General features: G+C 38.4%; 1 protein-coding gene across 1 annotated transcript; it reads left to right on the top strand.

The window, feature by feature from the left end:
• Positions 1–27709, top strand: rbm38 (RNA binding motif protein 38). The gene is made up of 4 exons (XM_084428391.1): positions 1–707; positions 7593–7716; positions 17377–17431; positions 25824–27709. The coding sequence occupies exons 1-4, from the start codon at positions 498–500 to the stop codon at positions 26140–26142; spliced, it is 708 nt and encodes a 235-aa protein (XP_084284517.1). The 5' UTR covers positions 1–497; the 3' UTR covers positions 26143–27709.
• Positions 27710–27793: the final 84 nt, after the last annotated feature.

Genomic DNA, 27793 nt, shown 5'->3' with positions numbered 1-27793 from the left:
ATTGCAAACTCAAGTATAGAGAATACAGCAGTCAGTCATCAAAACCACACGGAAGACTCAAAGCCACAGTTTCTGCAGAGGCTCAGAACAAAGGCAGGTGCAGTTTGGAAACAAGGTGAGGCAGAGGAAGGGTCTGTGAGCGTCAGGAATAGGAGGGGTGCTTGACTAGCATCGCATTGGATGTGGAGGCAGGAAGGTGTGTGTGAGTGTGTGTTGTAGATGAGCGGCGCGAACGAGCGAGCGAGCGTCAGTCCGTCAGTCACCTGCCGCCCGCCAGCCCTCATTGTTTCTCCGCTCATGGACTAGTGAAGTAGTTTGGCACATGACGGAGAGCAACGGGAGCCACAGTTGTTTTTTCCAAGCCAAAGGACTATCTACCTCGCTGCCTTCGCGAACATTGTTAGAGTAGCAGAAGAAGCGTTCGTTATTTATGTTTATTTATATTTATTTATAACCCGCGCGTTTCGTATCTACACTGCACTGAATTTCGCGCCCCGATGCTTTTACATCAGTTCGTGAATGGGACGTTGGAAACGATGTATCCCAGTATTCAGAAAGACACGACTTTCACCAAGATCTTCGTCGGCGGTCTGCCGTATCACACCACGGACGCGTCGCTCCGCAAATACTTCGAGACTTTCGGCGACATCGATGAAGCCGTGGTAATAACGGACCGACAAACGGGGAAATCCAGAGGATATGGCTTTGTAAGTACAAATATTTTATATCAGTGGTTGTTGCTGTATAGTCTATAGCTAACTCTCAACAGCTTGTCAAATTAACGCGAAGAACAACACTTTGTCTTTGTTGGGTTTTACTCAGTCCGTTCAAATTTTACTCTGCGCAACGTTTAACTAGGCTATGTGCACTATATTGGCCGTGTTATGTATTGTCGTGGAAATTTATAAAACACATTTGATAGGAATAAACGCGACTTTGAGCTGTTGTGGACCGCAGTTGTGCTTGAGCGGTTGTTGTGGACCGATTCTTGAATCAATTGTTCTTTAGAGTCGGATTGTTCAACGTAGACAACCAAGAAGTGAGCTTTTTATAAACACACTACAAAATAGAGTTGTTTTCAATTGCAAAATTTCATTAAAAAAATAAATAAATAACGGACCATGTTATAACATTAAAGAATCGCTGAATGCGTTCTTTTAACCGGCTCTTTGAAACGAACTGTCCAAAAGAACCGATTCACCGAACTGTATTAACTTCACTATAACGTGTCGCTCGTGCGGTCTCTAGGTGACAATGCAACCGTCGCGTGCCTTTGGCGCATGTCTTTTGTTACAGTTCTGAGGAAACAAAAGCCAGCGCAGACCTACAGTTAAAACTCCATCAGCAGCTCAATGAACTGCGTGTTTGAGCTCCAACATGGCTTTAAATTGCCGTGAAGCATATCCTAGTAACAAATGATGATTTGTAGGCTTAGAATGAGCCCTTTTTAATAGGCCTAAATGTTTTTCCACCTAGTCCGATTTGGTGCTGAAGGATCTTAAATGTAATCCTTAGATATTGAGAGCTTTTCGGGGGCACAATATGTTCTTACATTGCGTTGCTCCACAAGTGTGTGTGGGTGTGATGTTGAGAGTCACATGTGGGACCATAAGTGGATTATTTCTAAAAAAGCATGTCATCAATTATCTTCTTAGCCTCCTGGATGAAGTTTGAGAGCAGGGTCTCAGATTTCTGTCAAGTGGCCCCTTTCAAATACTTCTTTTAAGCTTGGTAAGTGGAAAGCATAGTCCGGTCCAAGGGTTTATCTGCTGTGATATGCTGCAAAGCCAACCTCTGCTCACTTAATATGGAGGTTATTATGAGGGGCCCAGAGGAACGGCCCTAATGACCGTTTGTTCAGCCAAGCACATCTGACTGCATTTATAACATCAAATGAGTGGCTTTCCCTGTCATTGCATTATTTTCTGTCACTGTATCTCTTTGCATATGTGCAAGCCTTAAAGTCCCCATGAAACCAAAATTTAAGGTTTTTGGCTTTTAGTGTGAATATGTTAGTCTAGTGTGCTCCAAAACAGTCACAAAATTCGCATTTAGAAAATATAAGCATCCAAAACTTACAGTCTCACTTCCTCCAATATGGGTCAATGATTTTGATGACATCACTCTGCACTTCAGCTTCTCATCAGATTTACTGTCCAGTCAAATGCTTTCGAGAATCTAAAGCTCCGCCCCCTACATTATAAATAGACGCTGAAGCTGGGCTGAAATGTGTCACTTGTTCACACATTTACTAAAGTGAATGGCATATAGTATAGGGGAAACGATTTGGGGCGAATGAAGTCCATTGGGGCGAATGAAGTCTGGTTTCACCACGCAAACCGCCGCAGCTCCGGTCCAGAGACACGATAAGCACAGAGCGGATCGGTTAGAGATTAGGTGGAAACTGCGGCTTTACCGACCTCAACGGCTCTGCCCGAGCTGTGATATTTAAACGAAACACTATTGGCTATTTTTAAAAAGGGGAGGAGCTGTTCGATATGCCCCGCCCTGTCTTCCTGTTTCAGTGGAAATTACATCAACACATTGAATAACGCTACGCATTTAAAAGGACTTCAATGGACCTTTAAAAATGTATTATGGCAGTAACATGATAAATTGATGTTATTGGGTGTAATATAATATCATGATGTATAACATACCATGCAATGTTATATAATAAAGTAATGCAGTACATGGTTTGATATGGAATATCTTAAAAGAACACCTTGGTACGTAATCAAATCACATTACACATCAACTTTTTTAATACATTTACATCAGCATTAAAGTGATTAGAACAAGTTATTTTTCTTTACAATTTTTTTTATATATATATATACATAATGCAAAAACCTTTTTGGACCTGTCTTCTACATTTAATAAAAGTAAAATGTAATTTCTTAAATTTTTTCTTTTGTTTTTGGGGGGTGAAATATGATCTGCACGGGTTTCGTGAGTTTCGCTCATATAGATCTCTTTCTCTGTTTCTCTATTAGCGTCTGTGTTCACTGGCACAGAACTGTATCGTGGTTTGCCTTCAAAAGCAGTTGGAAAGCACAGATAAGGCCGCACAGTTTCACTTCATGCTTTTTTTTTCTTTTTTCTTTTTGGCACGTCATCTGCGAAGGTGTAAACATGCACATTAGATAAACCAAGGGTGTGAGAAAGGGAAGGAAATAAAGAGACTATATGAGAGTGAGAGCGACAAATATCTGGTGGCTTTGTCGTGAATGATAGTCTTTAATATGCTGGCTGATACACTCCCTGTGTGGGAGGCCTCGTCTTAAAAGCTGTATTCTGGAATAAGAAAAAAAACGAGGGAGGGTTACCAGAAGAGTTCCCAGAAGATTACAACACAACCCTAATGTTTTCCCAACACGCTCACTGAGGCTTGTCGCCTCATTTGCTAGCCGCGTTTTGTGACTTCTGAGATAATAACATGGTGGCAGCTATGAGTGTGTGTGTGCTTGTTTTGTTAGTGTTCAGTCTGAGACGCTCTCCACACAAGGGCACTACAGAAATGAAGCGTACACTCTGGTGTTTACCTGACAGAAACCAGATCCCACGAATTCTCTTCCTAACCGCTCCGCTACTGCTCTGGCTGTATTTCTAGTTCCACCAGCCCTGGGGAACACAGCTGCCACTGGGTCTCCACAGGGTGGGGCGTGCGTGTGTGTGTGTGTGTGTGTGTGTGTGTGTGTGTGTGTGTGTGTGTGTGTGTGTGGCAGCTCAAACCTAATATTGCAGCCTGCTGGAAGAGCATTTGTCACAGAGACCCGAGCTGTGAAAACAAGTCAGCAGTTGAGGCTGCTCAACCGCCTCACTAAAACACCCATAGACATTTTCTACTTAGGCAAACTGACTTGGTATTAATAACATGCTTGTACTTTTAAGATGAATTCAGCAAAGAGTTAAATGTGGTTTTTAAGAGCCTATAAAAAAAAAATAGACCGCAATAGACAGTAGAAGAATAAACAGTATTTTTGATCGGCTGATAAGATGAACTGCATTGGACTCAATATTGGTACATTTATTTTGCATATTGTTCTATGAAATCATTTCAAAGAGGTTATTCTTTCTTTTAATTCAGTTAAAGTTTATTTGTATAGCTCTTTTCACAACACAAAGCAGCTTAACAGACAATGCTTGTTTCACTGTTACAATAAGTATTCCTTTATCATAATACTTATAGCTTAAGGATAAGTTTAAGGATGACATAAGATGTTATTAAGGCTTATTTGGGCTGAATTTATGAGGGTTTATAAGTGGGTTTATAAATTTAGGAAGAAATCACATATATAGTGAGACAATGGAAAATAAAAATTATATATGCAAAATAATTACATTTCTTTTTTTCATTTCGAAAAACAATTAGGCTATATGTATGTGTGTGTGTGTGTGTGTGTGTGTGTGTGTGTATATACAGTGCTATGCATAAGTGAATACACCCATGCTAAAGTTGACTAAAAAGAGGAATAAAAAATCATATTTTGGAAATTGAACTTAATGCCTTAATTAAAAAAATTAGGAAAAATCCAACCTTTAAGGACACCAATTTTCTTTGTGAATGAATAATGTATCGTAAATAAATAAATGTTCTTCCTTAAAATACATGGTGCATAAGTGAGTACACCCCTATGTTAAATTTCCCATAGAGGCAGCCAGATTTTTTTTTTAAAGTTTTTTTTTTTTTAAAGTTTTTTTTTAGGATACTATGCGCATCCTGATAAAGTTCCCTTGGCCTTTGGAATTAAAATAGCCCCACATCATCACATAGCATTCACCATACCTAGAGATTGGCATGATTTTATTTCAGTTAGCCTAAAAGCTAGTTTGATTTGCATTGAGAGATGATCTTATGGAAAGTACCCCATGCCAATCTCTAGGTATGGTGAAGGCTATGTGATGATGTGGGGCTATTTTAATTCCAAAGGCCAAGGGAACTTTATCAGGATGCATAGTATCCTAAACATTTTTTTTTTTAAATACTTAAAAATAAAAATCTGCCTGCCTCTATGGGAATTTAACATAGGGGTGTACTCACTTATGCACCATATATTTTAAGGAAGAACATTTATTTATTTACGATACATTATTCATTCACAAAGAAAATTGGTGTCCTTAAAGGTTGGATTTTTCCTAATTGTTTAAATTAAGGCATTAAGTTCAATTTCCAAAATATGATTTTTTATTCCTCTTTTTAGTCAACTTTAGCATGGGTGTATTCACTTATGCATTGCACTGTATATGTGTATATATATATATATATATATATATATATATATATATATATATATGTATATATATATATATATATATGTATATATATATACTTTTGATCCACTTCAAATATATATTAAAATGCTGTCAATTGATTAAAAATTATTAAATAATTAATCACATTTTTCTGTAATTAATTAGCCTATATTAACCACACCTAACATTAAAATTTGCTATGTATTTTTATATTGTAACACATAATACACACATTGAATCTCCAAATTAATGTAGAAAGAACATAAAGTTGGTAAATTCTAAAAATATAGGCTAGTTTTTGTTTTGATTGTTTTTAACCCATGTAACTTTTAAATAAGTATCTTTTCTTTACGTATTTTAATAAATAAGGTTGTTAATGAAGCCAACATTTTACATACCAGTGAAATAAATAAAGCGCAAATAAATACACTAGAAGAAAGATACAAATTAAATAAACATTTCTTTAAGATTTTCAGGAATGTCTGACCATATTCATGTAAGAAATACTACAGAAATTGACTAAAGTAATCAAATGTAAAATAACACTGCATCTTCACTGTATATATGAAATATATATTAATCATTATTAAAGCTGCAAAAGTTATTCAGTGAAGAGCAGTGAGTGATTTTCTATTTTTCTTTTGTTCTTTGATGAACATTAATGGCATGGACTGCAGCAGGTTTATTAGGCTGCTGTCCCTTTAAGAGACACCCATCCGATGATCTCCTCAGGTGCGCTGCGCAGACATCAAAGTAAAAAAACTTGCCAAAAACAGTCATTTCGACATAATTTTGAGTGTTTTTTGTCCATTCAAGTGCAAGAACACTCGAAAGAGGACTCAAATCGGCCTTGATCTTTTGAAATAAAAGAGTTCAATCTTTTAAAACATTCAAGACCTCAACATTTCCTATCTAGTTCAAAAACAGATTTATGGAGATTAAACTGCAATTCTGACTTTATTTCACGCAATTCTGACTTTATATCTCGCAATTCTGACTTTATAAGACGCAATTGCGACTTTATATCTCGCAATTCTGAGAAATAAAGTCGCAATTGCGAGATATAAAGTCAGAATTGCATGTTATAAAGTCGCAATTCTGGGAAATAAAGTCGCAATTGCGAGATATAAAGTTGCAATTGCGTGATATAAAGTCGCAATTCTGAGAAATAATGTCGCAATTACGAGATATAAAGTAGCAATTCTGAGAAATAAAGTCGCAATTGCGTGTTATAAAGTAGCAATTCTGAGAAATAAAGTCGCAATTGCGTGTTATAAAGTCAGAATTGTGAGATATAAACTATTCTGAGGTAAAAAAAAAAAAGTCTAAATTTTGACTTTATAACACGCAATTCTGACTTTATTTCACGCAATTCTGACTTTATATCTCGCAATTCTGACTTTATAAGACGCAATTGCAACTTTATTTCACGCAATTCTGACTTTATATCTCGCAATTCTGAGAAATAAAGTCAGAATTGCGAGATGTAAACTCGCAATTGTGAGATAAAAAGTCGCAATTATCTTTTAAAATGTTTTATTTTGTGGCGGAAACAAGCTTCCATAGTTTCTTAAAGGCACAGTGACCAAAAATGGATTGAGTAATTCTAAGGCTCAGAAAACGGTCAAAGAATGATTAAATATTAGGAAAAAAGAAAGTTAATGACAAAAAAAAAAAGAGGAAAAATGTATGATATGACTCCTTTAAATATCAAATCAGATAGCACGCCCAATAAATTGCACTCAGTCGTAAACTTTAGGGATGTAACAATATATCGCAATACAAAAATCCAACAATATGTATCGTGGATAGTGACAATATATATTGTGTATAGTTCACCCAAAATAAAAATTACTGTGTGAGAAAAGTTTTCAGAGTTTTAGTGTCAGTACTACATTAATCTACTATATATAATGTTGAATATAATGTAGTGGGGGAATATTTGTGGGTCCTGATAATGCCAAATATCTGATGTTACTAGTGGCTTACATTTTAAATATATCTAGTCAGTGAAAGAGTGCAAACATATTAGTCTAAAATAATTCTATATTTTCAGCTTCAGAATCATGAATATTCTGGTCTCATCACTGTCCTGTGCATTGGGTTACCAGCCCCAAGTCCAAGCCTATTCATTTACACCCACAATGTAATACCAAATTTAGCATTTTAATCAACAGTCCATTTTTTGTTTCATTTTACCATGTGTCTTGGAGTATCGCAATAATATCACATCGTGAGTTCAGTATCGTGATATGTATCGAATCGTGACATGAGGGTATCGTTACACCCCTAATAAAACTTGTGTCTGTATTTTAAATTTCTCTTTTCTTTTTCAGGTCACGATGATAGATAAAAGTGCAGCCGAGAGAGCTTGTAAAGATCCCAACCCTATTATTGATGGCCGCAAAGCTAATGTCAACCTGGCGTACATCGGGGCCAAACCACGCAGCCCACTGACAGGTAAATGCCAGACATAAGCCTTAAACTGCTTCAAATTACGGTACTTATCTTTTAAATACTCTAGTTAACTATAATTGTTCTGTCACTTTTAAAGGTGAGTGGTGTTATTAATTCATCACAATAATGCAAAAATAATGCCTGTTTTCAAACTGGTTTTCCGAACCCTCCCCCTCTCTGCCATTGGTCTGTCAAACAGATAAGTCTGCCCCAAACTCACACCATTGGCTGAGACGGTGTTGCCATGTTGGGCTGGTCGGGATATTTAAATGAACATTTCACTGTTTTGAAAGATATTTATTCTGTTCTGCTGTATAAGAAATTATACACTACCCCTTTAAGAAATGAATTCTAAAGTTGTTTGAAGTTCTTCTTCCCTTATACGGTAGAGAAATTGTTGCAGCTTTTTCCTGTTGACTCTGATGTATGTTTTCATCATAACATGCCCTCAGAATCATGATGGTGTTTTTACTCTGCACAAACATACTACACACACACACACACACACACAAGCAGATTCACACAAACTCAAACTTGCACTTATTTTAACAGTTTGTTTGACGGGTTAAGCCTGTCGAGAATTTACTGCCATCCTACATTTGCATCTATGCATGTGTGGGAACGTGTTGGCAGAAAGTGATATGTTTAACTCAGCATGTCTATCTGCACGTTTAACCTCCAACTTTGCATTTCTCTGGCTAATATGTCTGAAAAGAGGAAGGGTATTGTCAAGAGAACTTAAAGCACACCTGTCCTAACACACTGTATTCACACAGGAACAGAGGATATTTGGGCCTCTGCTCTTGTTCTCATCCCAACATGTCTGAAACGGCAGTCCTGTATCGCTCGGTCTCTCGCTCTACCGTTTTGTCCTTTTCTTTTCAGAATAATATGTTATTCTGGGAAACATTGTTCATGCACTTTTTTGTATAAAGGTCAATGATAATACTTATTCAAATTTTGGTTACGTTCTTTAATTAAAATTTTATATTTAATTTTATTTCAGCTTTGCTTCTATTTAAAGGTGCAGTCTGTAAGAATGACAACTAGTGGTCGAAATAGGTACTGCGGTATTTTCTCCCGCCGCCTGCTCCTCAGACTGGACGCTCACACGGGTGGCCAGTTTGAGCACACGCAACAGGAACAAGCGCTATGGACAATGAAAATTGGCAAATTGGAAACGAACTAAAACAAAAACAAACATTCCAGCCAGGAAACGCACATTTCAAAGTAAAATGACTGGCTGTAGAATCGTTTTCAGAGAATATATGCAAACATATTATGGTATTTTTATGCTTTAGTAGAGTGAAAAAGTTACATACAGCACCTTTAAAGGAAACCCTTTTTAATTGTTTACGTTTTATTCAACTCTAATGTTGAGTATACTTTGTTTTTACCGATTTTTTTTATTTTATATTATAAAAATTATAAAAAAAAAAAAAAAGTGCTTTACCAATTATTTTCACAGCTTATGCCAAGCTACTGGTGCCAAAGCCTTTTACACCACCTAGACAATTCTGACTTTAAGCTCCGCAAAAATTCAATTCCTAAACTTTCCCCGGCCATTGATAGAATTTTTCGGCAATCCATGTTTTCACTGTTGTACGGTAGGGGGCGCTATGACACATCTTCTGAGAGAATCTCCGGATCCAAAAGCAAGTGAAGAAGAAGCAGAAACAAGCGATATAGAGGCATTGCTTATGCCAGTGGTTCTCAATTCCAGTCCTCGGGACCCACTGCTCTGCACATTTTGTATGTCTCCCTTATTTAAAGGAACACTCCACCGTTTTTTTAAATAGGGCTTATTCACCTTCTTTCCTACATTTAGATAGGTGGGCAAATGCATTTTTGTCTCAGTGCATGCATTGTTTTAGTTTGACAGGGTCGGCGCTAGCTTAGCTTAGCATAATGAATGGAATCCTTTGTTGCCAGCTAGCATGTCCTGAGTAAAAGTGATATATATAAAAAAAAAATGCAGATTAACACTAGGCGATTTCCTATGCAGATATTGACTTGGGACTATATTAGGGGGAAGCACAGGCGAAGCACTGCTACTTGGGCGCAGAGATATCACGCCCAAGTAGCAGTGCTTCGCCTGTGCTTCCCCCTAATATTGTCCTTAATATATAAGTCAATATCTGCCTAGGAAATCGCCTAGTGTTAATCTGCATCACTATTTGTACTTGTTGTGAATACGCAGGCCACAAGAAGTAATTAGGTGGGTTTTTTTTTTTTTTTTATATCACTTTTACTCAGGACATGCTAGCTGGCAACAAAGGATTCCATTCATTATTCTAAGCTAAGCTAGCGCCGACCCTGTCAAACTAAAACAATGCATGCACTGAGACAAAAATGCATTTGCCCACCTATCTAAATGTAGGAAAGAAGGTGAATAAGCCCTATTTCAAAAAACGGTGGAGTGTTCCTTTAACACACCTGAACCAGATCATCAGCTCATTAGGAGAGACTCCATGAACTGAACTGAGTGTGTCAGATAAGAGAGACATACAAAATGTGCAGAGCAGTGGGTCACGAGGACTGGAATTGAGAACCACTGGCTTACGCACGTAAGCTAATGCGATCATCAGACAATAAACAGCATTTAAATCAAAACTGCCTAACATTGCCTAATGAAATGTGTTTTTTAAGCAGAGGCTCTGTTCTTTCTTTTGATATATTGTATGTTCAGATATTCATACAAAACAAATATTATCGGTGCCATGAAAGTTTTGTGAAGATGATAAAAAATGTGGGTGCTGGCTAAAAAAAAACAAAAAAAAAAACTCTGATGTAGGGCTGGGCGATAAAACGATAACGATAATTATCGCAATATATTTTTTCTCGATAAAACGATATCAAGAGTTCGAAAAATGTTCGATAATGCTTATGCGCCAAAAGCGGAACGAAACTCATTTGAACAGCGCGCCACACGGACAATTTATCCGCTCGGCTCAAAGTCCAAACGGCAGCGCTCACTAGAGCCGATGCGTTTACTCTGATCGCTCTCGTCACGAGATCCAGTGAGAAGCGCTTGAATTCAGCGAATAACACACGTCTCAGTGATTTAAACCAGTTTAAAGACAGATGAAACAGAGCTGACAAATAGGAGAAACAGACTACGTTTACAAGCTGTTAAAATTAGGATTATGGTTGGGTTAAGGTCACTATTTGGGTTTCTGAAACATGCGGAATAACCCGTTTACATGCGTGAGCAGAGAGAGTTACTCCTGTATACATGGAATTTGTAATCAATTGGCAATATCCCGATGTAAACGGCGACGCACGGACAACCTTAAGACGCAATATGCGTCATTTCTGATTCTTCTTCCTGTATCCAAAGGCAGCAGCACGCGAATAATGAATAGTTCGGGGCAGATAGCGATCGCCTTTGTTTGCGCTTTCCTCCTTGCTCCAAAAGTGTGGTGCTGTGCTGCGTCTCGCCAGAGAATGTCTAATATGGCGAGAAGTTTCACTCTCACTACACTTCCGGCTTCTGAACTGGTTGCAGTTCCACTCTGATTCCATATGAGGGCGCTCACAGGACGAGTGCAGAATGAATGGAGGTCAATGGCGGTATACCCCTCAAAATCCACTTTTCTCAGGATATAATTTTTTGTCTAGTAATTTGAATGTTGTATTCAAAAGGAGATGCAAAGAAATTACACATTGCTGGGTGTTAGATTTTTTAGAGTCACTTATTTGCTTTAAAAAGTCTTTCACGACTTCAGAATGCTGACGTCATTAGCAGAATGCTAGCGTGTTATGGGCAACAACAACTCAACCTGTAAGAAATCAAAACGACATAAGTACTCGTTCATTCAACTTTCGACCTAAAACCCATGTTGAACTTGGAAAATCTACAATCAGATCTGAGATTTCTCAACGGCAATCGGGTGAAAGAGACAAATTTAGCTGTCTAGCCCCATTGACTCCCATTCATCTTGCACTCATGGCGATCGCCCCCAGTGGAACTCTGGTGGTACTACAACCAAAATTCGGTACAATAGGGCTTAATAGGGAGTGGGCAGGCTCTCCGTAGATGGGCTCTGGTCTCGCCATGTTTACCTCTACTTCTTGTTTACTTCCGGTATACTGCACGCGGGTTTCTGTATGCGCCGTCTCTACTCAAAAGACCAAGATTCCTTGCGAATAGAACATGCGCAGAACACAAATCAATGTTCCTTTTGATGAGGATATGCCGATACGCGTTTACATGAGCAAATATTCGGGTTAGAAAAGGGGTACCCCAGGGATCATATCCGGGTTTTTAAAAACCGGGATATGAGCATATCCGGGTTTTTGCCGGTGTTTACATGGCCGTGCGCGACCGGGTTATTGCTAATATTCCGGTTTTGAATGGGTTATTGGCTGCATGTAAACGTAGTCACTGACTACGACTACGTTTTACAAGCAAATATTCGGGTTATGGTTGGGTTAAGGTCACTATTTGGGTTTCTGAAACATTCGGAATAACCCGTTTACATGCGTGAGCAGAGAGAGTTACTCCTGTATACATGGAATTTGTAATCAATTGGCAATATCCCGATGTAAACGGCGACGCACGGTTAGCGTCTGGACGTACGGACAACCTTAAGACGCAATATGCGTCATTTCCGATTCTTTTTCCTGTATCCAAAGACAACAAAAACAGCAGCAGCACGCGGATAATGAATAGTTCGGGGCAGATAGCGATCGCCTCATCCTCGCTCCAAAAGTGTGTTGCTGTGCTGCGTCTCGCCATGTTTACCTCTACTTCTTGTTTACTTCCGGTATACTGCACGCGGGTTTTTGTATGCGCCGTCTCTACTCAAAAGATTTTCAAGAATTCCTTGCGAATAGAACATGCGCAGAACACAAATCAATGTTCCTTTTGATGGGGATATGCCGATACGCGTTTACATGACCAAATATTCGGGTTAGAAAAGGGGTACCCCAGGGATCATATTCGGGTTTTTAAAAACCGGGATATGAGCATATTCAGGTTTTTGCCGGTGTTTACATGGCTGTGCGCGACCGGGTTATTGCTAATATCCCGGTTTTGAACGGGTTATTGGCTGCATGTAAACGTAGTCACTGTGCGCAACGATACAGCCAGAAGGCTTTTGCGTCTACAAATTCCCATCATTTACCATGGATTTACTGTAACGTTAGCCTAGTAATATTAACTGCACCATGACATGTGGGATATACATATTGAATTGTATTATATTATTAATGTAGACAATGTATTAAAGGACTAATGGAATATTATTACAGTATTTAATCATGTATTTAGGCTACAGTTTTTTATACAAATACCATAGAAACCATAAAGTTACATTTTGCCATGATAGTGAGATGCTATAGGCTATGCCTGGTTTTATCTGTGGTTATCATGATCTAAATGCATGATACTGGATGACCAATGGTTAATTTGAATAAAACTCAAATAGTCAGAATATTACATTTTACAAAAAATGACAAATGTTTGAATGTTCTACCACAGATTTGTGAAATGTTCACTTGTTTGGCAAGTGTTTGTCATGTTCTGACAATAAAGAGTAGTTTAAAACCACAATTAACGCTCTGGTTTCTACAACTTTCACTTAGGAGCGAAAATCTGCCTTTAAACTTGAAAGAAATAAAGATTTGACATTTATCGTGATTATTATCGATATCGACTGATATAAAAAAATGATCGTGATAATTTTTTTTGCCCATATCGCCCAGCCCTACGCTGATGGGGAAAGAGTAATCATCATAAGAAAGGTATATCCAAGCCATGTTCTCTGTGGATTGCAATTTTAATGTATTTTTTAATAACATGTTCAATGGACATAGAGCTTTTTTGATAGACATAGAGAAACACAAGTTGAATTATGTTCACCATAAGGTTTGTGTAAATGCTAAAGTATGTTTATGCAAGTGCTGCAGTGCTGTGTGAAGAGGCTGTTGAGCCGTGTGTATGTGTGTGTGTGTGTGTGTGTGTGTGTGTGTGTGTGTGTGTGTGTGTGTGTGTGTGTGTGTGTGTGTGTGGAATGGGCATCCAGGCGAGAGATGTTTCTGATCTGTGTCCGGGCAGATACACTGTTACGCTGGAGAACAGACAGCCTGGAGTTTTTCACATGAGCGACTTCATGAGAGCGTGCAGACAGGAAGAGAGGAAAAACAGAAAGAAAAAAAAACAAAAGTGCATATTGGGTGAATGGAGAGAATGAGTGCCAATTAAAGCCTAAGGAGTGTGTGTTTGTGGAGGACGCAGAATTATAAACATGCATCATGAATGTCAAATACATGGCAAGTAAAAAATTGGACAATGAATGACTCTAAAGGACAAATGTCCAGAGAGGATAGTGAATTAATTCCATTCAATTTCTTCTATTTAACAAACATTAACCTTAATTCACTGCCAAGATGTCTTTAGTGTTGCGGGTTCAAGATGTGAAGCTCTATCGACACAGTGACTTAAACAAAAAAAGCACGTGTACAGTAATGGACTTACAATGCGAGTCTATGGGGCAAGACATTTCAGAGGGGTTTAAAGCAGAAATATGCAGCTTGTATTTTTGTTATAGTATTTATTAATGGTCAAAAAACAATGTTGTTGTTTTTTATGGCCAATGCTGATATCTTAGAGAGCAGGGTGGCCCATGGCTGATATGATATCATGTAGTTTACAGTAACACATGCTGCACTGAAATTTATTTAATGACATAATATTTAATGACTTATAAATAAATTAAAAAAGGAATAAATATTAAAAAAAAGTCTTAAAAGGCATAAGTATTAAAGAAAGTCAACTAATAAAGATGCAGAAAGTGAGCTCTTGAATGTCTGTGCTCTGGCGCTGTCAAAATAAAAGTCCTGTTTCTGACACTTATCGGCCAAACAGTAAAACTAATTTCAGCTTTAACTCAGCATGTCTATCTGTATGTTTAACCTCCAACTTTGCATTTCTCTGTGGCCAATAAATCTTATTTTTAGTGGTGGGAAGATGAATCTCTGGTTATGTTTTTCGTAACAACCCCTTTCTGGTGTCCTTGGGTTTTTATGTGGTCATGACATATTTTGAGATTAACTTCAATATTATTAACTTCATGTTAACACAAACAATGATTAGGTCTTATGGCTATGTTTATTTTTTATTTTTATTTTTTTAAGTGTGTATTTTAACATGCCTTGCAATGTCCTGTCCCATAAACCTCCATTATAAGTGCTTTACTCTACAAACCATGTTTGTTCATTTTTACAAACTGAAGGTGAAAGTATTTTCTATAATCGACAGTATGCCATGAAAGAGCTTAGTTTCAAATCTGCAACATTCCTGTAAAGGCCGTAACACACCAAAACTAGGACTGCAGATTTACAAACCGTTAAAGGGACACTCCACCCATTTGCATTAAGCTTTGCATTGTTAGAAACCCAGTCATACTATTGAATGGTCGTGCAACGCTCTCTCATTTTCCCCTGAGACGGGAGAAATCCGTTATTTACCTTTTACACTTCCTCCTACAATGACGCAAAAATCGTCATTTTGCGTCATTGTAGGAGGAAGTGTAAAAGGGGGGGATTTCTGTTGAGACTACAAGCACTAGTTCCTCATCTTTCCCAGGGGGTGGGACCCGCTCACGGTACAGACCTATTACAGATCAGTGGGTGGGACTTTACTCTCTGAAACTGAAAGCAATATCCTCCATCTTGTTTGAAGCTAAGCTAACAGGTGCTGTGGAGACAGATGTAAAGTTATGACAGAGAATGTCTAGTTATGACAATAGCGGAGGAGAGTGCTCAATATGATGTAGAAGAAGAGGATTTTGGAAGTCTGATGCTTGAATCAGGTGTTTGTGGCTACCTTTACAAGCCGCATTATAGCGAAGAGCAGCCGAGGCAGAAGACCTGCCTGCCTGCCGCGGACGAGGAGCCCGGACTGGCTCGAGTTAGGGCGGACTGGTGTGACTGGTGATTGACTGGTGATTTTGACTGGTGATCTCACTATGCAACTCATAGACTGTAAGATGCAACTACGAACACAGAGATAGAGTCCGTCTGCGGCAAAGAATTTCAACGATGACAATTTCTCCTGGACGAAATCTCTGAATCAGACGAGGACACGGACGTTTGTGTTGAGAACTATCCTAGTTTCGCACCGCATATGTTCTGACTGTACATCCAGGTATCATGCAATAATTCACCTTTTCGAAAGAAATACAAACGAGGAGTAATGAGTTCGCCAACTAACTAGACATTTTGTGTAAATGTGAAATGAATTTCAAGCTCTGGTGGTAGCTAGCCTTGTAGACGGAAGAGTGATTTCTCTTATAGGCAGATATGCGCTTTCTGGATTAGTGGGAGTGGCTTGCGGAGCTGTGCAATGTGGTGCATTGTGGGAGTTGTTGTCTTTCATACAAATGCGTCCTGAAGTTATTTTTTGTCTTTCCTCGGTCACGAAGGCACCAAATTCAAAATTTATTTTACATTTCGACTACATATATGACCCACTTTAAATAAAAAACAATGTTCAAATGGGTGGAATGCCCCTTTAAGAAAGCGCCATTTTGAATATCAGTCATGCTGATTTTCTTCATTCCAGACGGCTCATGTTGTTATGCTGAATATTGAAATGCTCAGATGATATGTGACCCTGGATCACAAAACCAGTATATTTGTGGCAATAGCCAACAATACATTCTATGGATCAAAATTATCGATTTTTCTTTTATGCCAAAAATCATTAGGATATTATTAAGTCAAGATCATGTTCCATGAAGATATTTTGTAAATTTCCTACCGTAAATATCCAAAACATTTATTTTTGTGAGTGAATGCAGCACAATCGTGAACACAAATGGACAACTTTAAAGGGGATTTTCTCAATGTTTCGATTTTTTTTGCGCCCTCAGATTCCAGATTTTCAATAGTTGTATCTCCGCCAAATATTGTCCTTTCCTAACAAACCAATCAATGGACAGCTTATTTATTCAGCTTTCAGATGATGTATAAATCTCAATTTAAAAAAATTGACCCATGTGACTGGTTTTGTGGTCCAGATGATGTAAAATTATAACAGCCTTCGATCTGTGCCGTCTTGACTTCTTTACTCGCTTTCATCACTTTCGCTTTTATTCTCGTGCACTGACTCGTTCGCTAAACTGAACAGCCAATCAGAGTTTTCTCTCTCACCGACGTCGGCCCAAAAATACCCTCGACGATGACAAACTGGGCCGGCCGACACTCAACAGCTGCCCGACTCTGGCCGTCTGTCGGCTTGGTGTGTCAGGGCCTTAAAGGAATAGTTATCCCAAAAAAAAGTGAATTATTTACTCACCTTTCCAAACCTTGTGTGCTGTTTATCAGTGAAACACAAAAAGGGGATTTTGAAGAATCTTCACTTATTTTCCGTCCAACAAGGACCCAAAAACCCACTAATTCTGATTAAAATGGCATATTTGATTAAAAATCTGCAGTTTAAGGAAAGATGGATCTTGACTGACTATAAACCATCGTTGTACTGAAAAAGCTGATATTTTGTAAGTAAATGGGGTCCGAAACAACTTTTTTTCACTAGACTAGTTCCTCTAAATAAAGAAAGTCCTACGGTTTGGAGTGACATTGAACTTGTCATGATTTTTTGATGAATTGTCAAGACACTGGCCGTTGAATGTTGTTTTTCTGTTGTTTTCACAGGATACTCTTCTGGAGTACAGCAGGTTCATCCAGCCCTGATCCAGAGGCAGTATGGGTAAGCATTTCTTCTCACTCTGCTAATGTCAGGCTTGAGGGAGGACCGTTTCTGCATAAATAACATGAAATCCTAGCCTGACCCCTCAGAAATAGTCCTGTCAAAACCGCAGTTTGATTTAGCCCAAAACTGTCAGTTACTCCTAATCTGGCTTCTTCTGCTCATATATCCCGTTTCAGCTCGTCTGACTCCCTGTAAACCTCAGATCTCAGGACATGAGCTGTGAACGTCAGTGCACCATTTGTCATGTGTTTACAGTGCCGGCTGCTTTTCTCTCTGCGGTTTATTTTCATCTCTCTCTCTCTCCCTCTCTTCCAAATTCTCTCTCACACTGTCAGTGACACTGTCTGGGTTTCTCACTTTTTAAGCTGTTCCCGTTTCTGTGTTTCCCTCTTGGTTTCTTTCTGTCAGTGTTTCTCTTTCTTTTGCTCTCTCAGCTCTCGGTCTCTCTTCCCTATCCTGTTTGACCTGTTTGTCTGTCAGTTAGGTCACCACCTGCCTCAAGTCTGCTAACCAGCCAGGTGTTATGCAAAACAAACCTTCATCTCTCTCTCTTTCTTTGTCTTTCTCTCTAGCTATACACTTCTTTCTTGTTCCCTATCCCACCCACACTTCTCACAAACATCTGAATCATATTTTTACCTTTAAGTACATTTAAAAAATAAGGTCATTATTTACTCATGTCATTCCAAACCTGCGAGATTTAGTGTTTTTTTCTACACAAAAATGACCTACTCCTAGTGACACTTTTTTTACTTTTATGTGTTTTACTTTTTTGTGCTTTTTGGAGTTTGACATTGGCATACAAATAATAACAATAACACTAGTAATGATAATAATGATCTATATCGTGTAATGTTTGGGGTCAGTAGGATTTAAAGAAATTAATATTTTTATTCAGCAAGGACACATTGAACTGATCAAAAGTGACAGTACAGATGTTTATAATGTTACAAAAGATTTGTATTTCAGATAAATGCTGTTCTTTTTATTCATTAAAGTATAAAATCCTGAAAAAAAGTATCGCTGTTTCATCAAAAATATGAAGCAGCACAACTGTTTTCAACAGTAACAACAACAGTTTCAACAATAATGATTTCTGAAGGATCATGTGACGCTGAAGACTGGAGTAATGTTGCTGAAAATTCAGCTTTGATCACAGGAATAAATCACAGGTGTTATTTTAAATTGAAATAATTCACAATATTTTTACCTTTTTTTGATCAAATAAATGCAGCCTCGGTGAGCATAAGAGACTTCTTTCAACAACATTTAAAAAATCGTACCGACCACACACTTTTGAACGATAGTGTATGTTTCTTATTGTTGCAGTGTAAGAAGTATTTGGTCACTGTGTCAAAAAAACACATGGACTATTGTTGTGTAAACACAGTCAATCTTTTCTTGTATCAGTCGTAAAATTAAATGCAAATCCAATTCAATCACTACCTACATTTTTCAGATGTGAATGAAGTTGTACCTCTTGTAAATAACCAACCTCTGTGTGTAGAGCTGGATTTAGCACTCAGAAGAGGAGTGTGTGCCGTATTTAAACAGTGTGTGTACATAGTGTAGCCTATTTGTCTTTTTATGCTAAAGTCGAGGGTCTTGTCCATATCTGTGGGGGTCTCTCTTTAAACTCACCGTCTAAGGGTTAGCCTTTGGTTTGAACAGGTGTCTTGTGGGTCTGTTTGCATTGTGAGTTAAAGGGACAGTTCGCTCAAAAAATGAAAATACAGTGTCATCATTTACTTACCGTCAAGTTGTTCCATGGCTTATAACGCTTAAAGGAAAACTTTTTTTTTAATCCCATTTGTCCCATTCATTTCTATGGGAGAAATGAATGGAAAAATACAACAAAAAAACGGGTAAATGATGAATTTTATATCTTTAAGGTAACTAAGGAGATTGTCTGATGATGTTTGATGAGTATTCGCTCTGAACAAAGCATCCATTGTCAGGTTTGAGACGTGCTCTGGGTTATCATCACTACTCAGTTAGCTTGGTTAGTGAGTTGTACATGGCTGGGTTGGCACTCTCGCCATCTGTTGGCTGGCATTAGAGGGAGTTTTGGTCTGGGGAATAGGGTGTTGGTGTTGGGGTTGTCCTGAGGTTGCAGGCTTTGGCAGGGTGCTAGAGATGGGGATTACGGAAGTGGAGGGTGCTGCTAACAAACCCCCTGTGGTTGGGGGTTGGGTTTTGGCAAACACACAGCATTGTGGGAGGTCTGCAGGTTTAGGGAGCTCTGCTGAACTAGCACAATGAGGATCAAACTACTTGAGCATCTGAGATACACATACACACACGTCTCTCTTACACTTTTGGCTTGTCATGTGCTCCAAGTCTTACCCTGCGTCCCATGTCCATATTATCCATCCTAAATAGTATGTGAGATTAAAATAAGTATTTTCCAAAAACATAGTATGTTGAAAAGAGTATGCGAGGTCCCCGGATTGTCTACTATTCCGATATGTATCGATTTGTGGATCCGTGCACAGTCTAATGGATAATATTGCCCACAACCCATTGGATTCGGTTCAGAACTACAAACATGAGTAAAACGTGTTTAAAAAAACTACAAACATGGCGGATGTGCGAGGTCGATGGTTAAGTAGAGAGGTTAAAGGGTTTTGAGTGACTAATAATCGACATTTAACCTGTCAGATCAACGTGCTACTTCTTTTCTCTCCCAATATGGTAGGAAATTAAGTGAAATGAAATGGGGAAAATGTTAAATGTGATTGACAGGCCAGTGACAGGATACGCATAACGACAGAGCGTCTGTTAAAGGAACACCAAAGATTCTTTTGTACTTTAAAATAATGTTTCCAAAATCGTTTCAGTGGTTCATCAACTCGTAACAGGGTGAACGGCACTTCTGCATTCGCTTTGCGGCCCTCTGTCCGCTATAACCGCACTATGCAAGTTTGCCAGATCGGGTAGCGGATCTGTAGTTCGAATGAGACATGAGAAACTGCAAATTTGACTTGCTTTACGGCAAGTGTTACTATAGCCGATAGGTGGAGCCTATCTGATTTCTGGTTTCTGATGTCGCAATACATCATACTTTCATAAAATCATGCAACATACTCTACCTTGTCTGTGGACAACGTTATTTCCAAAGCCGGTAATGGATAAACAGCGAGCGTGTGTGTGACGGTAGGCTGCGGTAGGCTAAATTATTTACGACAGCGGTAATGGACAATTCCGCTTCCAACCTGTAGGGCGACCGAAGAGGAAAAGTGCTTTGGTGTTGCTTTAAAAATGCAATTTTATGACGAAGTAGTTTGTCCCAAAGCTTGTCTACTCTTGTGAAACACACTCAAAACTCTTTCTTCACAAAAGAGTTCACACTTTTAGGGTGTAGTAAAAGTAGCCGAATTGGGACAGAGCATGATGCATTCACTGACATTTGACCTTTATCATTTTTTTTGGCGACATTCACTTTCCACTTAATCATAGACAACCATTCAAAAGTTTGTGGTCTGTAAGATGTTTTTAAAATGTTTGTGAAAGAAGTCTAGGCTCACCAAGGCTGCATTTATTTGATTAAATATAGTAATAATAATAATAATACTGTGAAATATTATCACAATTTAAAATAGCTGTTTTATATAGTAGTATTTTAATATAGTATTCTGTGATCAAAGCTGAATTTTCAGCATCATTACTCCAGTCTTCAGTGTCACATGATCCTTCAGAAATCATTCTAAAATGATGATTTAATGCTCAAGAAACATGTATTATTATTACTATTATCAATGTTCAGTTGTGCTGTTTAATATTTTTATGTAGAAACCAACATATATTTTCTGGATTCTATGATGAATAGTGTTTAAAAGAACAGCATTTATTTGAAATATAAATCTTTTGTTACATTATAAATGTCTTTTCTGACACTTTTAATCAATTTAATGCCTCCCTGATGAATAAAAGTATTCATTTCTTTCCCAAAAAATATATGTTAATCCATTTTCTAGATAGAATAAATACTATTTATTTAGCAAATTATGTATATTAATGCCAGAAATGTCACACAAGCACTCATTTTAGCAGCGCTACATTAGTAAGAGTGACGGGACACGGGTGGCTCTCGCCCAAATTGCCCCCTTCACTAATTTGTCAGTAATTTAGTGATTCCACAGTTTTGTTTCTGTGTTTGCCTGGTAAGACATGACCTTTAAAAGCCCCTGTGTCTCTCTGTCTCTCCTTGTCTTGCCCCCACCCAACAGCTGCGGCTGCTAAAAGTGATATTCTGCTCTGGGCAAACAAGATCATTCGTCCTTCCTCTCTGTCGTCATAATTTGCTCTCCCTTCCATGTTGCTTCTTTTCATTTCTCTTTGTGCTTCTGTTCTTTGTCGCTTTCATGCACAGGCCTTTTTAAAAAGGCTTCCTGCATCCCCATATCAACAGAACCACCAAAATAAATTACAGATAAATACTCAAACCTACTAAAATGTACTGAATTAGCCTTATCACAGCGTTTTCAAATACGCAAAATAATGTAGAATGGGGTCTTGTTTCATTGTTTGATTGGATGGAGGCAGATCTGAACATGAGCTTGTGGTCGATTTGAAGACTGAGCAGGTTTAAAGGGTTAGTTCACCCAAAAATTTAATTTCTCACCCTCATGTCGTTCCAAACCCATAAGACCTTCGTTCATCTTCTGAAAACAAATGAAGATCTTTTTGATGAAATCTGAGAGTTTTCTGTCCCTCCATTGACAGCCTTAACAACTAACACTTTCAAGCCCCAGAAAGGTAGTAAAGACATCGTTAAAGTAATCCACGTGACTCCAGTGGTTCAAACTTTTTTTACCACTTTATTTACAAAATGTTAATCTCCAACTCGTGTTCACGCAACAAGGTCTGCTCTCGTGTCGACACATGTATGTGGCGTGGTGCTCTCGTGAACTCGCGTTGGAGATAATTTTTTAGTAAATAAAGCTAGCACTTGCTTCGCTTCCTAAACTTGAGGTTAAACCACTGGAGTCACGTGGATTACTTTAATGATGTCTTTACTACCTTTCTGGGAAAGTGGTAGTTGCGTAGCTGTCAATGGAGGGACAGAAAACTCTCAGATTTCATCAAAAATATCTTCATTTGTGTTCAGAAGATGAGCGAATGTCTTACGGGTTTGGAACGACATGAGTGTGAGAAATTAATGACAGAGTTTTCTTTTTTGGGTGAACTAACCCTTTAAGGTCATAGTACACTTCAAGCAAATTCGGGAAACAAACTGATCGTTCCTATACAAAGTTTGATCACAGATGAAGAAAGTTCAACACTCTTACTTAAGCAATAAAAACAAAGAAAGCGAAACACAAATGTGACGTTTGCTCGGATCAACCATAACATTGGTTAATAAAGTGAGATTAAGTACATAAAGTATATTTGTGTAATTTAACATTTAATTATTACAGGTTTGTATAATATTCTGAGTTTACATTTCACTGTTTTTATTGATTTTGAGGAATACTGAATAGCATTTTTTACATACTACAATAGCATCATGTTTACATATAGCGCACACAGTGGATTCACTTACTCCTGATTTCTCTCAACATGAGGACAGGAGATCTGTCAGTCAATACATGGGAAAGCACAGTAACTTGCGTTGCTTATTTGAAAAAGTAAATAAGATATTTTGTTGTAAATATATTACTTTACAAGTTACTTGGAAAAAAGTAATCTGATTACGTAGCTTGAGTTACTTGTAATGCGTCACACACAAAACTGCGAGACTGCCGAAGAACAAAAAGTGAGTATATCAGGGCCTTTAAAGGATTAAAGTTTTATGAGGAAAAATAAAACGTTTTTTTTTTAGGAAAACATCTCAGGATTTTTCTCCACACAATGGACTTCAATGGCAAACAGAATGTTGAAGTTCAAATGAATGCAGTTTCAAAGGGCTCTGAAGTGCTTCAAAGGGCTCTGCACGATCCCAGCTGAGGAACAGGGTCTTATCTGGCGAAACGATCTGTCATTTTCTAAAAAAATAAAAATATATATATACTTTTTAACCACAATTGTTCGTCTTGTGCTGGTCTGCGACGCACCACGTATTACGTCATCACGTTGGAAAGGTCACGAAAAAAAAAGAAGAAAATAATAATAAATTAAAACAAAGATGTCGGACGATTTTGAATTTGGAAGAGAAATTGAGATGGCATTTTTCGCCCTTCCCTACCTTTTTGAACCGGAGTACACAGACAAATAACTTAGAAAGATGACGTGACTCGTGACCTTTCCAACGTGATGACGCAATTCGTGGCGCGTCGCAGACCAGCACAAGACGAACATTTGTCGGTAAAAAGTATATACATTTTTATTTATTTTTTAGAAAATGGCCGATCGTTTCACCAGATAAGACCCTGTTCCTCAGCTGGGATCGTGCAGAGCCCTTTGAAGCACTTCAGAGCCCTTTGAAACGGCATTAATTTGAACTTCAACATTCTGGTTGCCATTGAAGTCCATTGTGTGGAGAAAAATCCTGAAACGTTTTCCTCAAAAAACTTAATTTCTTTTCCACTGAAGAAAGAAAGACATGGACATCTTGGATGGCATTGGGGTGAGTACATTATCAGGAAATTGTCATTTTGAGGTGAACTAATCTTTTAAGCAGGATGAGTGATTGGAGAAGTCTGGCATACGTCACCAGTGAAGTCTGTCATTTCAACAGAACATGTAGTTATTATATTTTAAATGAAAATTACAAGGTCAAAAAAAGAACATAAAAAAATGAACATGCATGGTTGAATCTTTCACAATAAGATAAAAAAATGGAACATTTAAAAAATAGATTGAGTACATTTCACACCTCTTTTAATCAGCTCATTTATAAAGGCTCCAAGACCTAATAAGGTCAAATAAAGATTAGGCAGCTGTCTATGCTAGCAGCACAATAGTTTTTGGAAGAGCTAAAGACACACTCATTTTCAGCTAATTTGCAGCAATGGGTTTGCCCTACTTCGTCAGTCCTCACACCCTTGTCAACTTCGGTCTTCTTTATTTTGCCTTGTCTCTCTCTCTCTGTTTCTCTCTCTCCTCTTCCTTGTCTCTCTCAATCCCTCTATTTCCCTGTCTGAATTAGCATTTGCTAGGATGAATAGGGTCAGTAAGGACGGCAGACTCAGTTGATTTGCCTACTCCACAAAGCCACTGTCAGTCCCTATAAATCATCCTTCAGCCCAGGACGGCAACGAATGACACTGCAGATGTGTGTAATATGCGTGTGTACGAAAGGAAGTGTATGCTGCTGCAGATGTGTGAGTGTGTATGATGATGTTGCCGGTTTTGTGTTTTCTATATTTCGAGCTGTCTCTGCGACCCCTCTGGGTTCCTCTTTGTTTCTGAGGGTGTTTCATGGGTATGGTGTTAGCATTGCTTGGGCTGTGGGTATCAGCCTCTGGTCTCTCTCTCTCTCTCTCTCTCTCTCTCTCTCTCTCTCTCTCTCTCTCTCTCTCTGTCTGTAGTTCTTCAGTTTTCTTTGATGTTTGGTTATGATATCACCAGGCAGAAACCTATAAGAAACATTTATGAGGTCAGTGAGCAGGTCAGTTGGCACAACGGAGTATCTGCTCTCAGAATACACCATGATTATTCAAGTTACAGCTACATTACACTACTGTTCAAAAGTTTGGGGACAGTAATATATTTTTAAAGAAATTAAATCGATCAAACGTGATGGTAAATACAATTATAATGTTACAAAAGATTTCAACATTTTGACAAAAAAAGCTGAGAAAATCACGTTTTTGTTGAAGGGATTCAGAACGATGATCAAAACACAGATGGAGTAGATCGAGTCCATCAACACCCCCAAAGCTTCACAGTCCTGTAGCTCGTCTTGGGTCGACGTTTCATTCAGTAAAGTTTGGCAGTTTTGAACTCATATGCTGTTTGGAGATTCTGTACTCTTTCAGAAGATGTGTACTAGCGCCCCTTACCGTATAACAGTGAAAACACGGACTGGGGAAAGAGTTAAAAACAACTTACTCATGGGCAAGCACCACGCACATAAAAATAAAAATGTTTTAAAAGTGCTAACTAAAGGATAAAACAACAAAAAAAGTTGGTTTTTTTGTAAGATTTTACCTTTCTGTAAAAGTTTACTATATGGAAGTCCATATTTTATTTGTCATTGAGTAACTATATACTATATATAGTAAATCGCCAAGAGTCGGAGCAGATGCAGATGGAGTTCGTGATGAGCAGCATTTACTGTGAGTCGAGCCACTCTGAGACACTGCAAACTTGGCGGATCATGAGCCGCTCGGGTGTAAATGAACACACTCTGAAACACACAGCGCATATCACAGCTTTTGCGATTTCGATAAGTCACGCAGCCCTAGTTAAATAGTTAACACTCTCTCTGTGTTTCTGTTTGCAGACTCAGCCAGCCATATGTTTACCCTCAGGCCTTCCTGCAACCCAGTCTGGTTCTGCCGGCACAGGTCACCTCCTCCTCCTCCTCCTCCTCCTCCACCACGACTCCTTACCTTGACTTCAGCGCTGCCTACAGCCAGTACGCCTCCTCAGCCTTCGAGCAGTATCCGTACGCCCCCTCGCCAGGCTTCCTGAGCTACATGTACCCGCCGGGCACCCCCGGGCCGTCCTCCGCCTCCTCCACCCCGCTGTCCGTCGGAGGCGCCCCGACCGCAGCCTTCATCCAGATCCCTCCTCATCAGCTCCACACCGACCGCCTTTAGGACAGGCCACAAGGACCGACCGGGTAATGCTGAAATTGCACTAGAACATCATCATTATGGGACAGGGAACTGTGACATCATCAGCCTGTGACTGGGGTCGCATACAAAGGGCTTCAAGTTTTTCTGCTTTTCATTATCCTTCAGTTTATGGACTTTTTTTCTTACGATTAATTATTATTATGTCATTATTGGTAGAAGATTGTTGCAGAACCAATATTAGATTGCGATTCAGATGGATTCAGGGAATGATAGGAAACAACAGGTTATACACACACTACCGTTCAAAAGTTTGGGAGCAGAAGGCTTTTTTTTTTTTTTTTGATGTTTTTGAAAGAAGTCTCTTACGCTCACCAAGGCTGCATTTATATACATTTTTGCATTATTAAGTGTATTGTCAACAATTTTAATATATTGTAAAATGTCATTTATTCCTGTGATCAAAGCTGAATTTTCAGCATCATTACTCCAGTCTTTAGAGTCAAATGATCCTTCAGAAATCATTATATTATGAGGATCTGATGCTCAAGAAACATTTATTACTATTATCAATGTTGTAAACAGTTGTGCTTGATATTTGTGTGGAAATGTGATACTTTGATGAATAGAAATTTCAAAAGAACAGCATTAATTTGAACTTTTCTGACATTATAAATGTTTTTACTATCACTTTTGGTCAATCGAATGCATCCTTGCTGAATAAAAGTATTAATTTCTTTAAAAACAAGAAACATACTTAATCCAAACTTCTGAATGGTAGTGTGTATATATTCGGTATACTGCGTAAACGAATGACAGGTTTTTTTAAGGTTGTATGTTGTGCGTTGTATGCAGGAAGATCTATTAAGCACAAAGCCTTAGAGACGTATCCATTTTTCTTTTATAGAGCTGTTCTTATGACACAAATGTGCTTCCCTCTCCCTGAGCAAAAACATGTGAATTTTTTAACCAGACTTTTTCCAAGAATAGATAACTTTTCTAGTAATGTAGCACTGCATAGGATTTGTAAACCTGCTTATCGCCGTCTATCGCCTCTGTCAAAAGGTCTCTTCCTGTAGCTCCTCTTTCAATCTTTCAAGATTCAGCGTAGCTCCACTTAGATTGTTAACATTAATCCAGCATTCAGTAACATGGATGGCAAGATGCGCCGTAGCTCGCCTGCGAATAATCATGAGGAAATAGACATTAAAACATTGAGTATTAATCATATTCTAATCCCGTCTTATACGTGATGCTTTTTAGACTGTGTTTTGGTCAATATCTACATCTGCTGAAAAGACAAAAGAAAGAGTATTGTGACAAACGTCAGTGGTTGCCATTGGTATCGCTCCACAAATGACACTACAGGACAAAATGCCAGCAGGAACATGCAGGAAAACATGAGAAAAGTCTTGGTTTGAGAGGACTTTTGGACGGCGCAAGACGATATATTGCCAAGACAATCCGTTTGTTTTCACAAGAACAGTGTTGTCATTAATCTACCCTGCAACAACAAACTCAAAATATGAAAATACCTTACAGTGAAAGCCATAAGACCAGAACATGCAAAACAAGTAATAAAGTCATTTACAAAAACTGAGCTTCATTGATGTGGTTATTTCGACGGTTACGTACGGGTGGCTTCACTGTTCCACTTTTTAGACGATGCATTATT

Source organism: Rutilus rutilus (genome assembly GCF_951802725.1).
Source record: "Rutilus rutilus genome assembly, chromosome: 13".
Classification (NCBI taxonomy): domain Eukaryota; kingdom Metazoa; phylum Chordata; class Actinopteri; order Cypriniformes; family Leuciscidae; genus Rutilus; species Rutilus rutilus.
The sequence above is the reverse complement of the archived record's forward strand: the minus strand, read 5'-3'. Positions and strand labels throughout refer to the sequence as shown.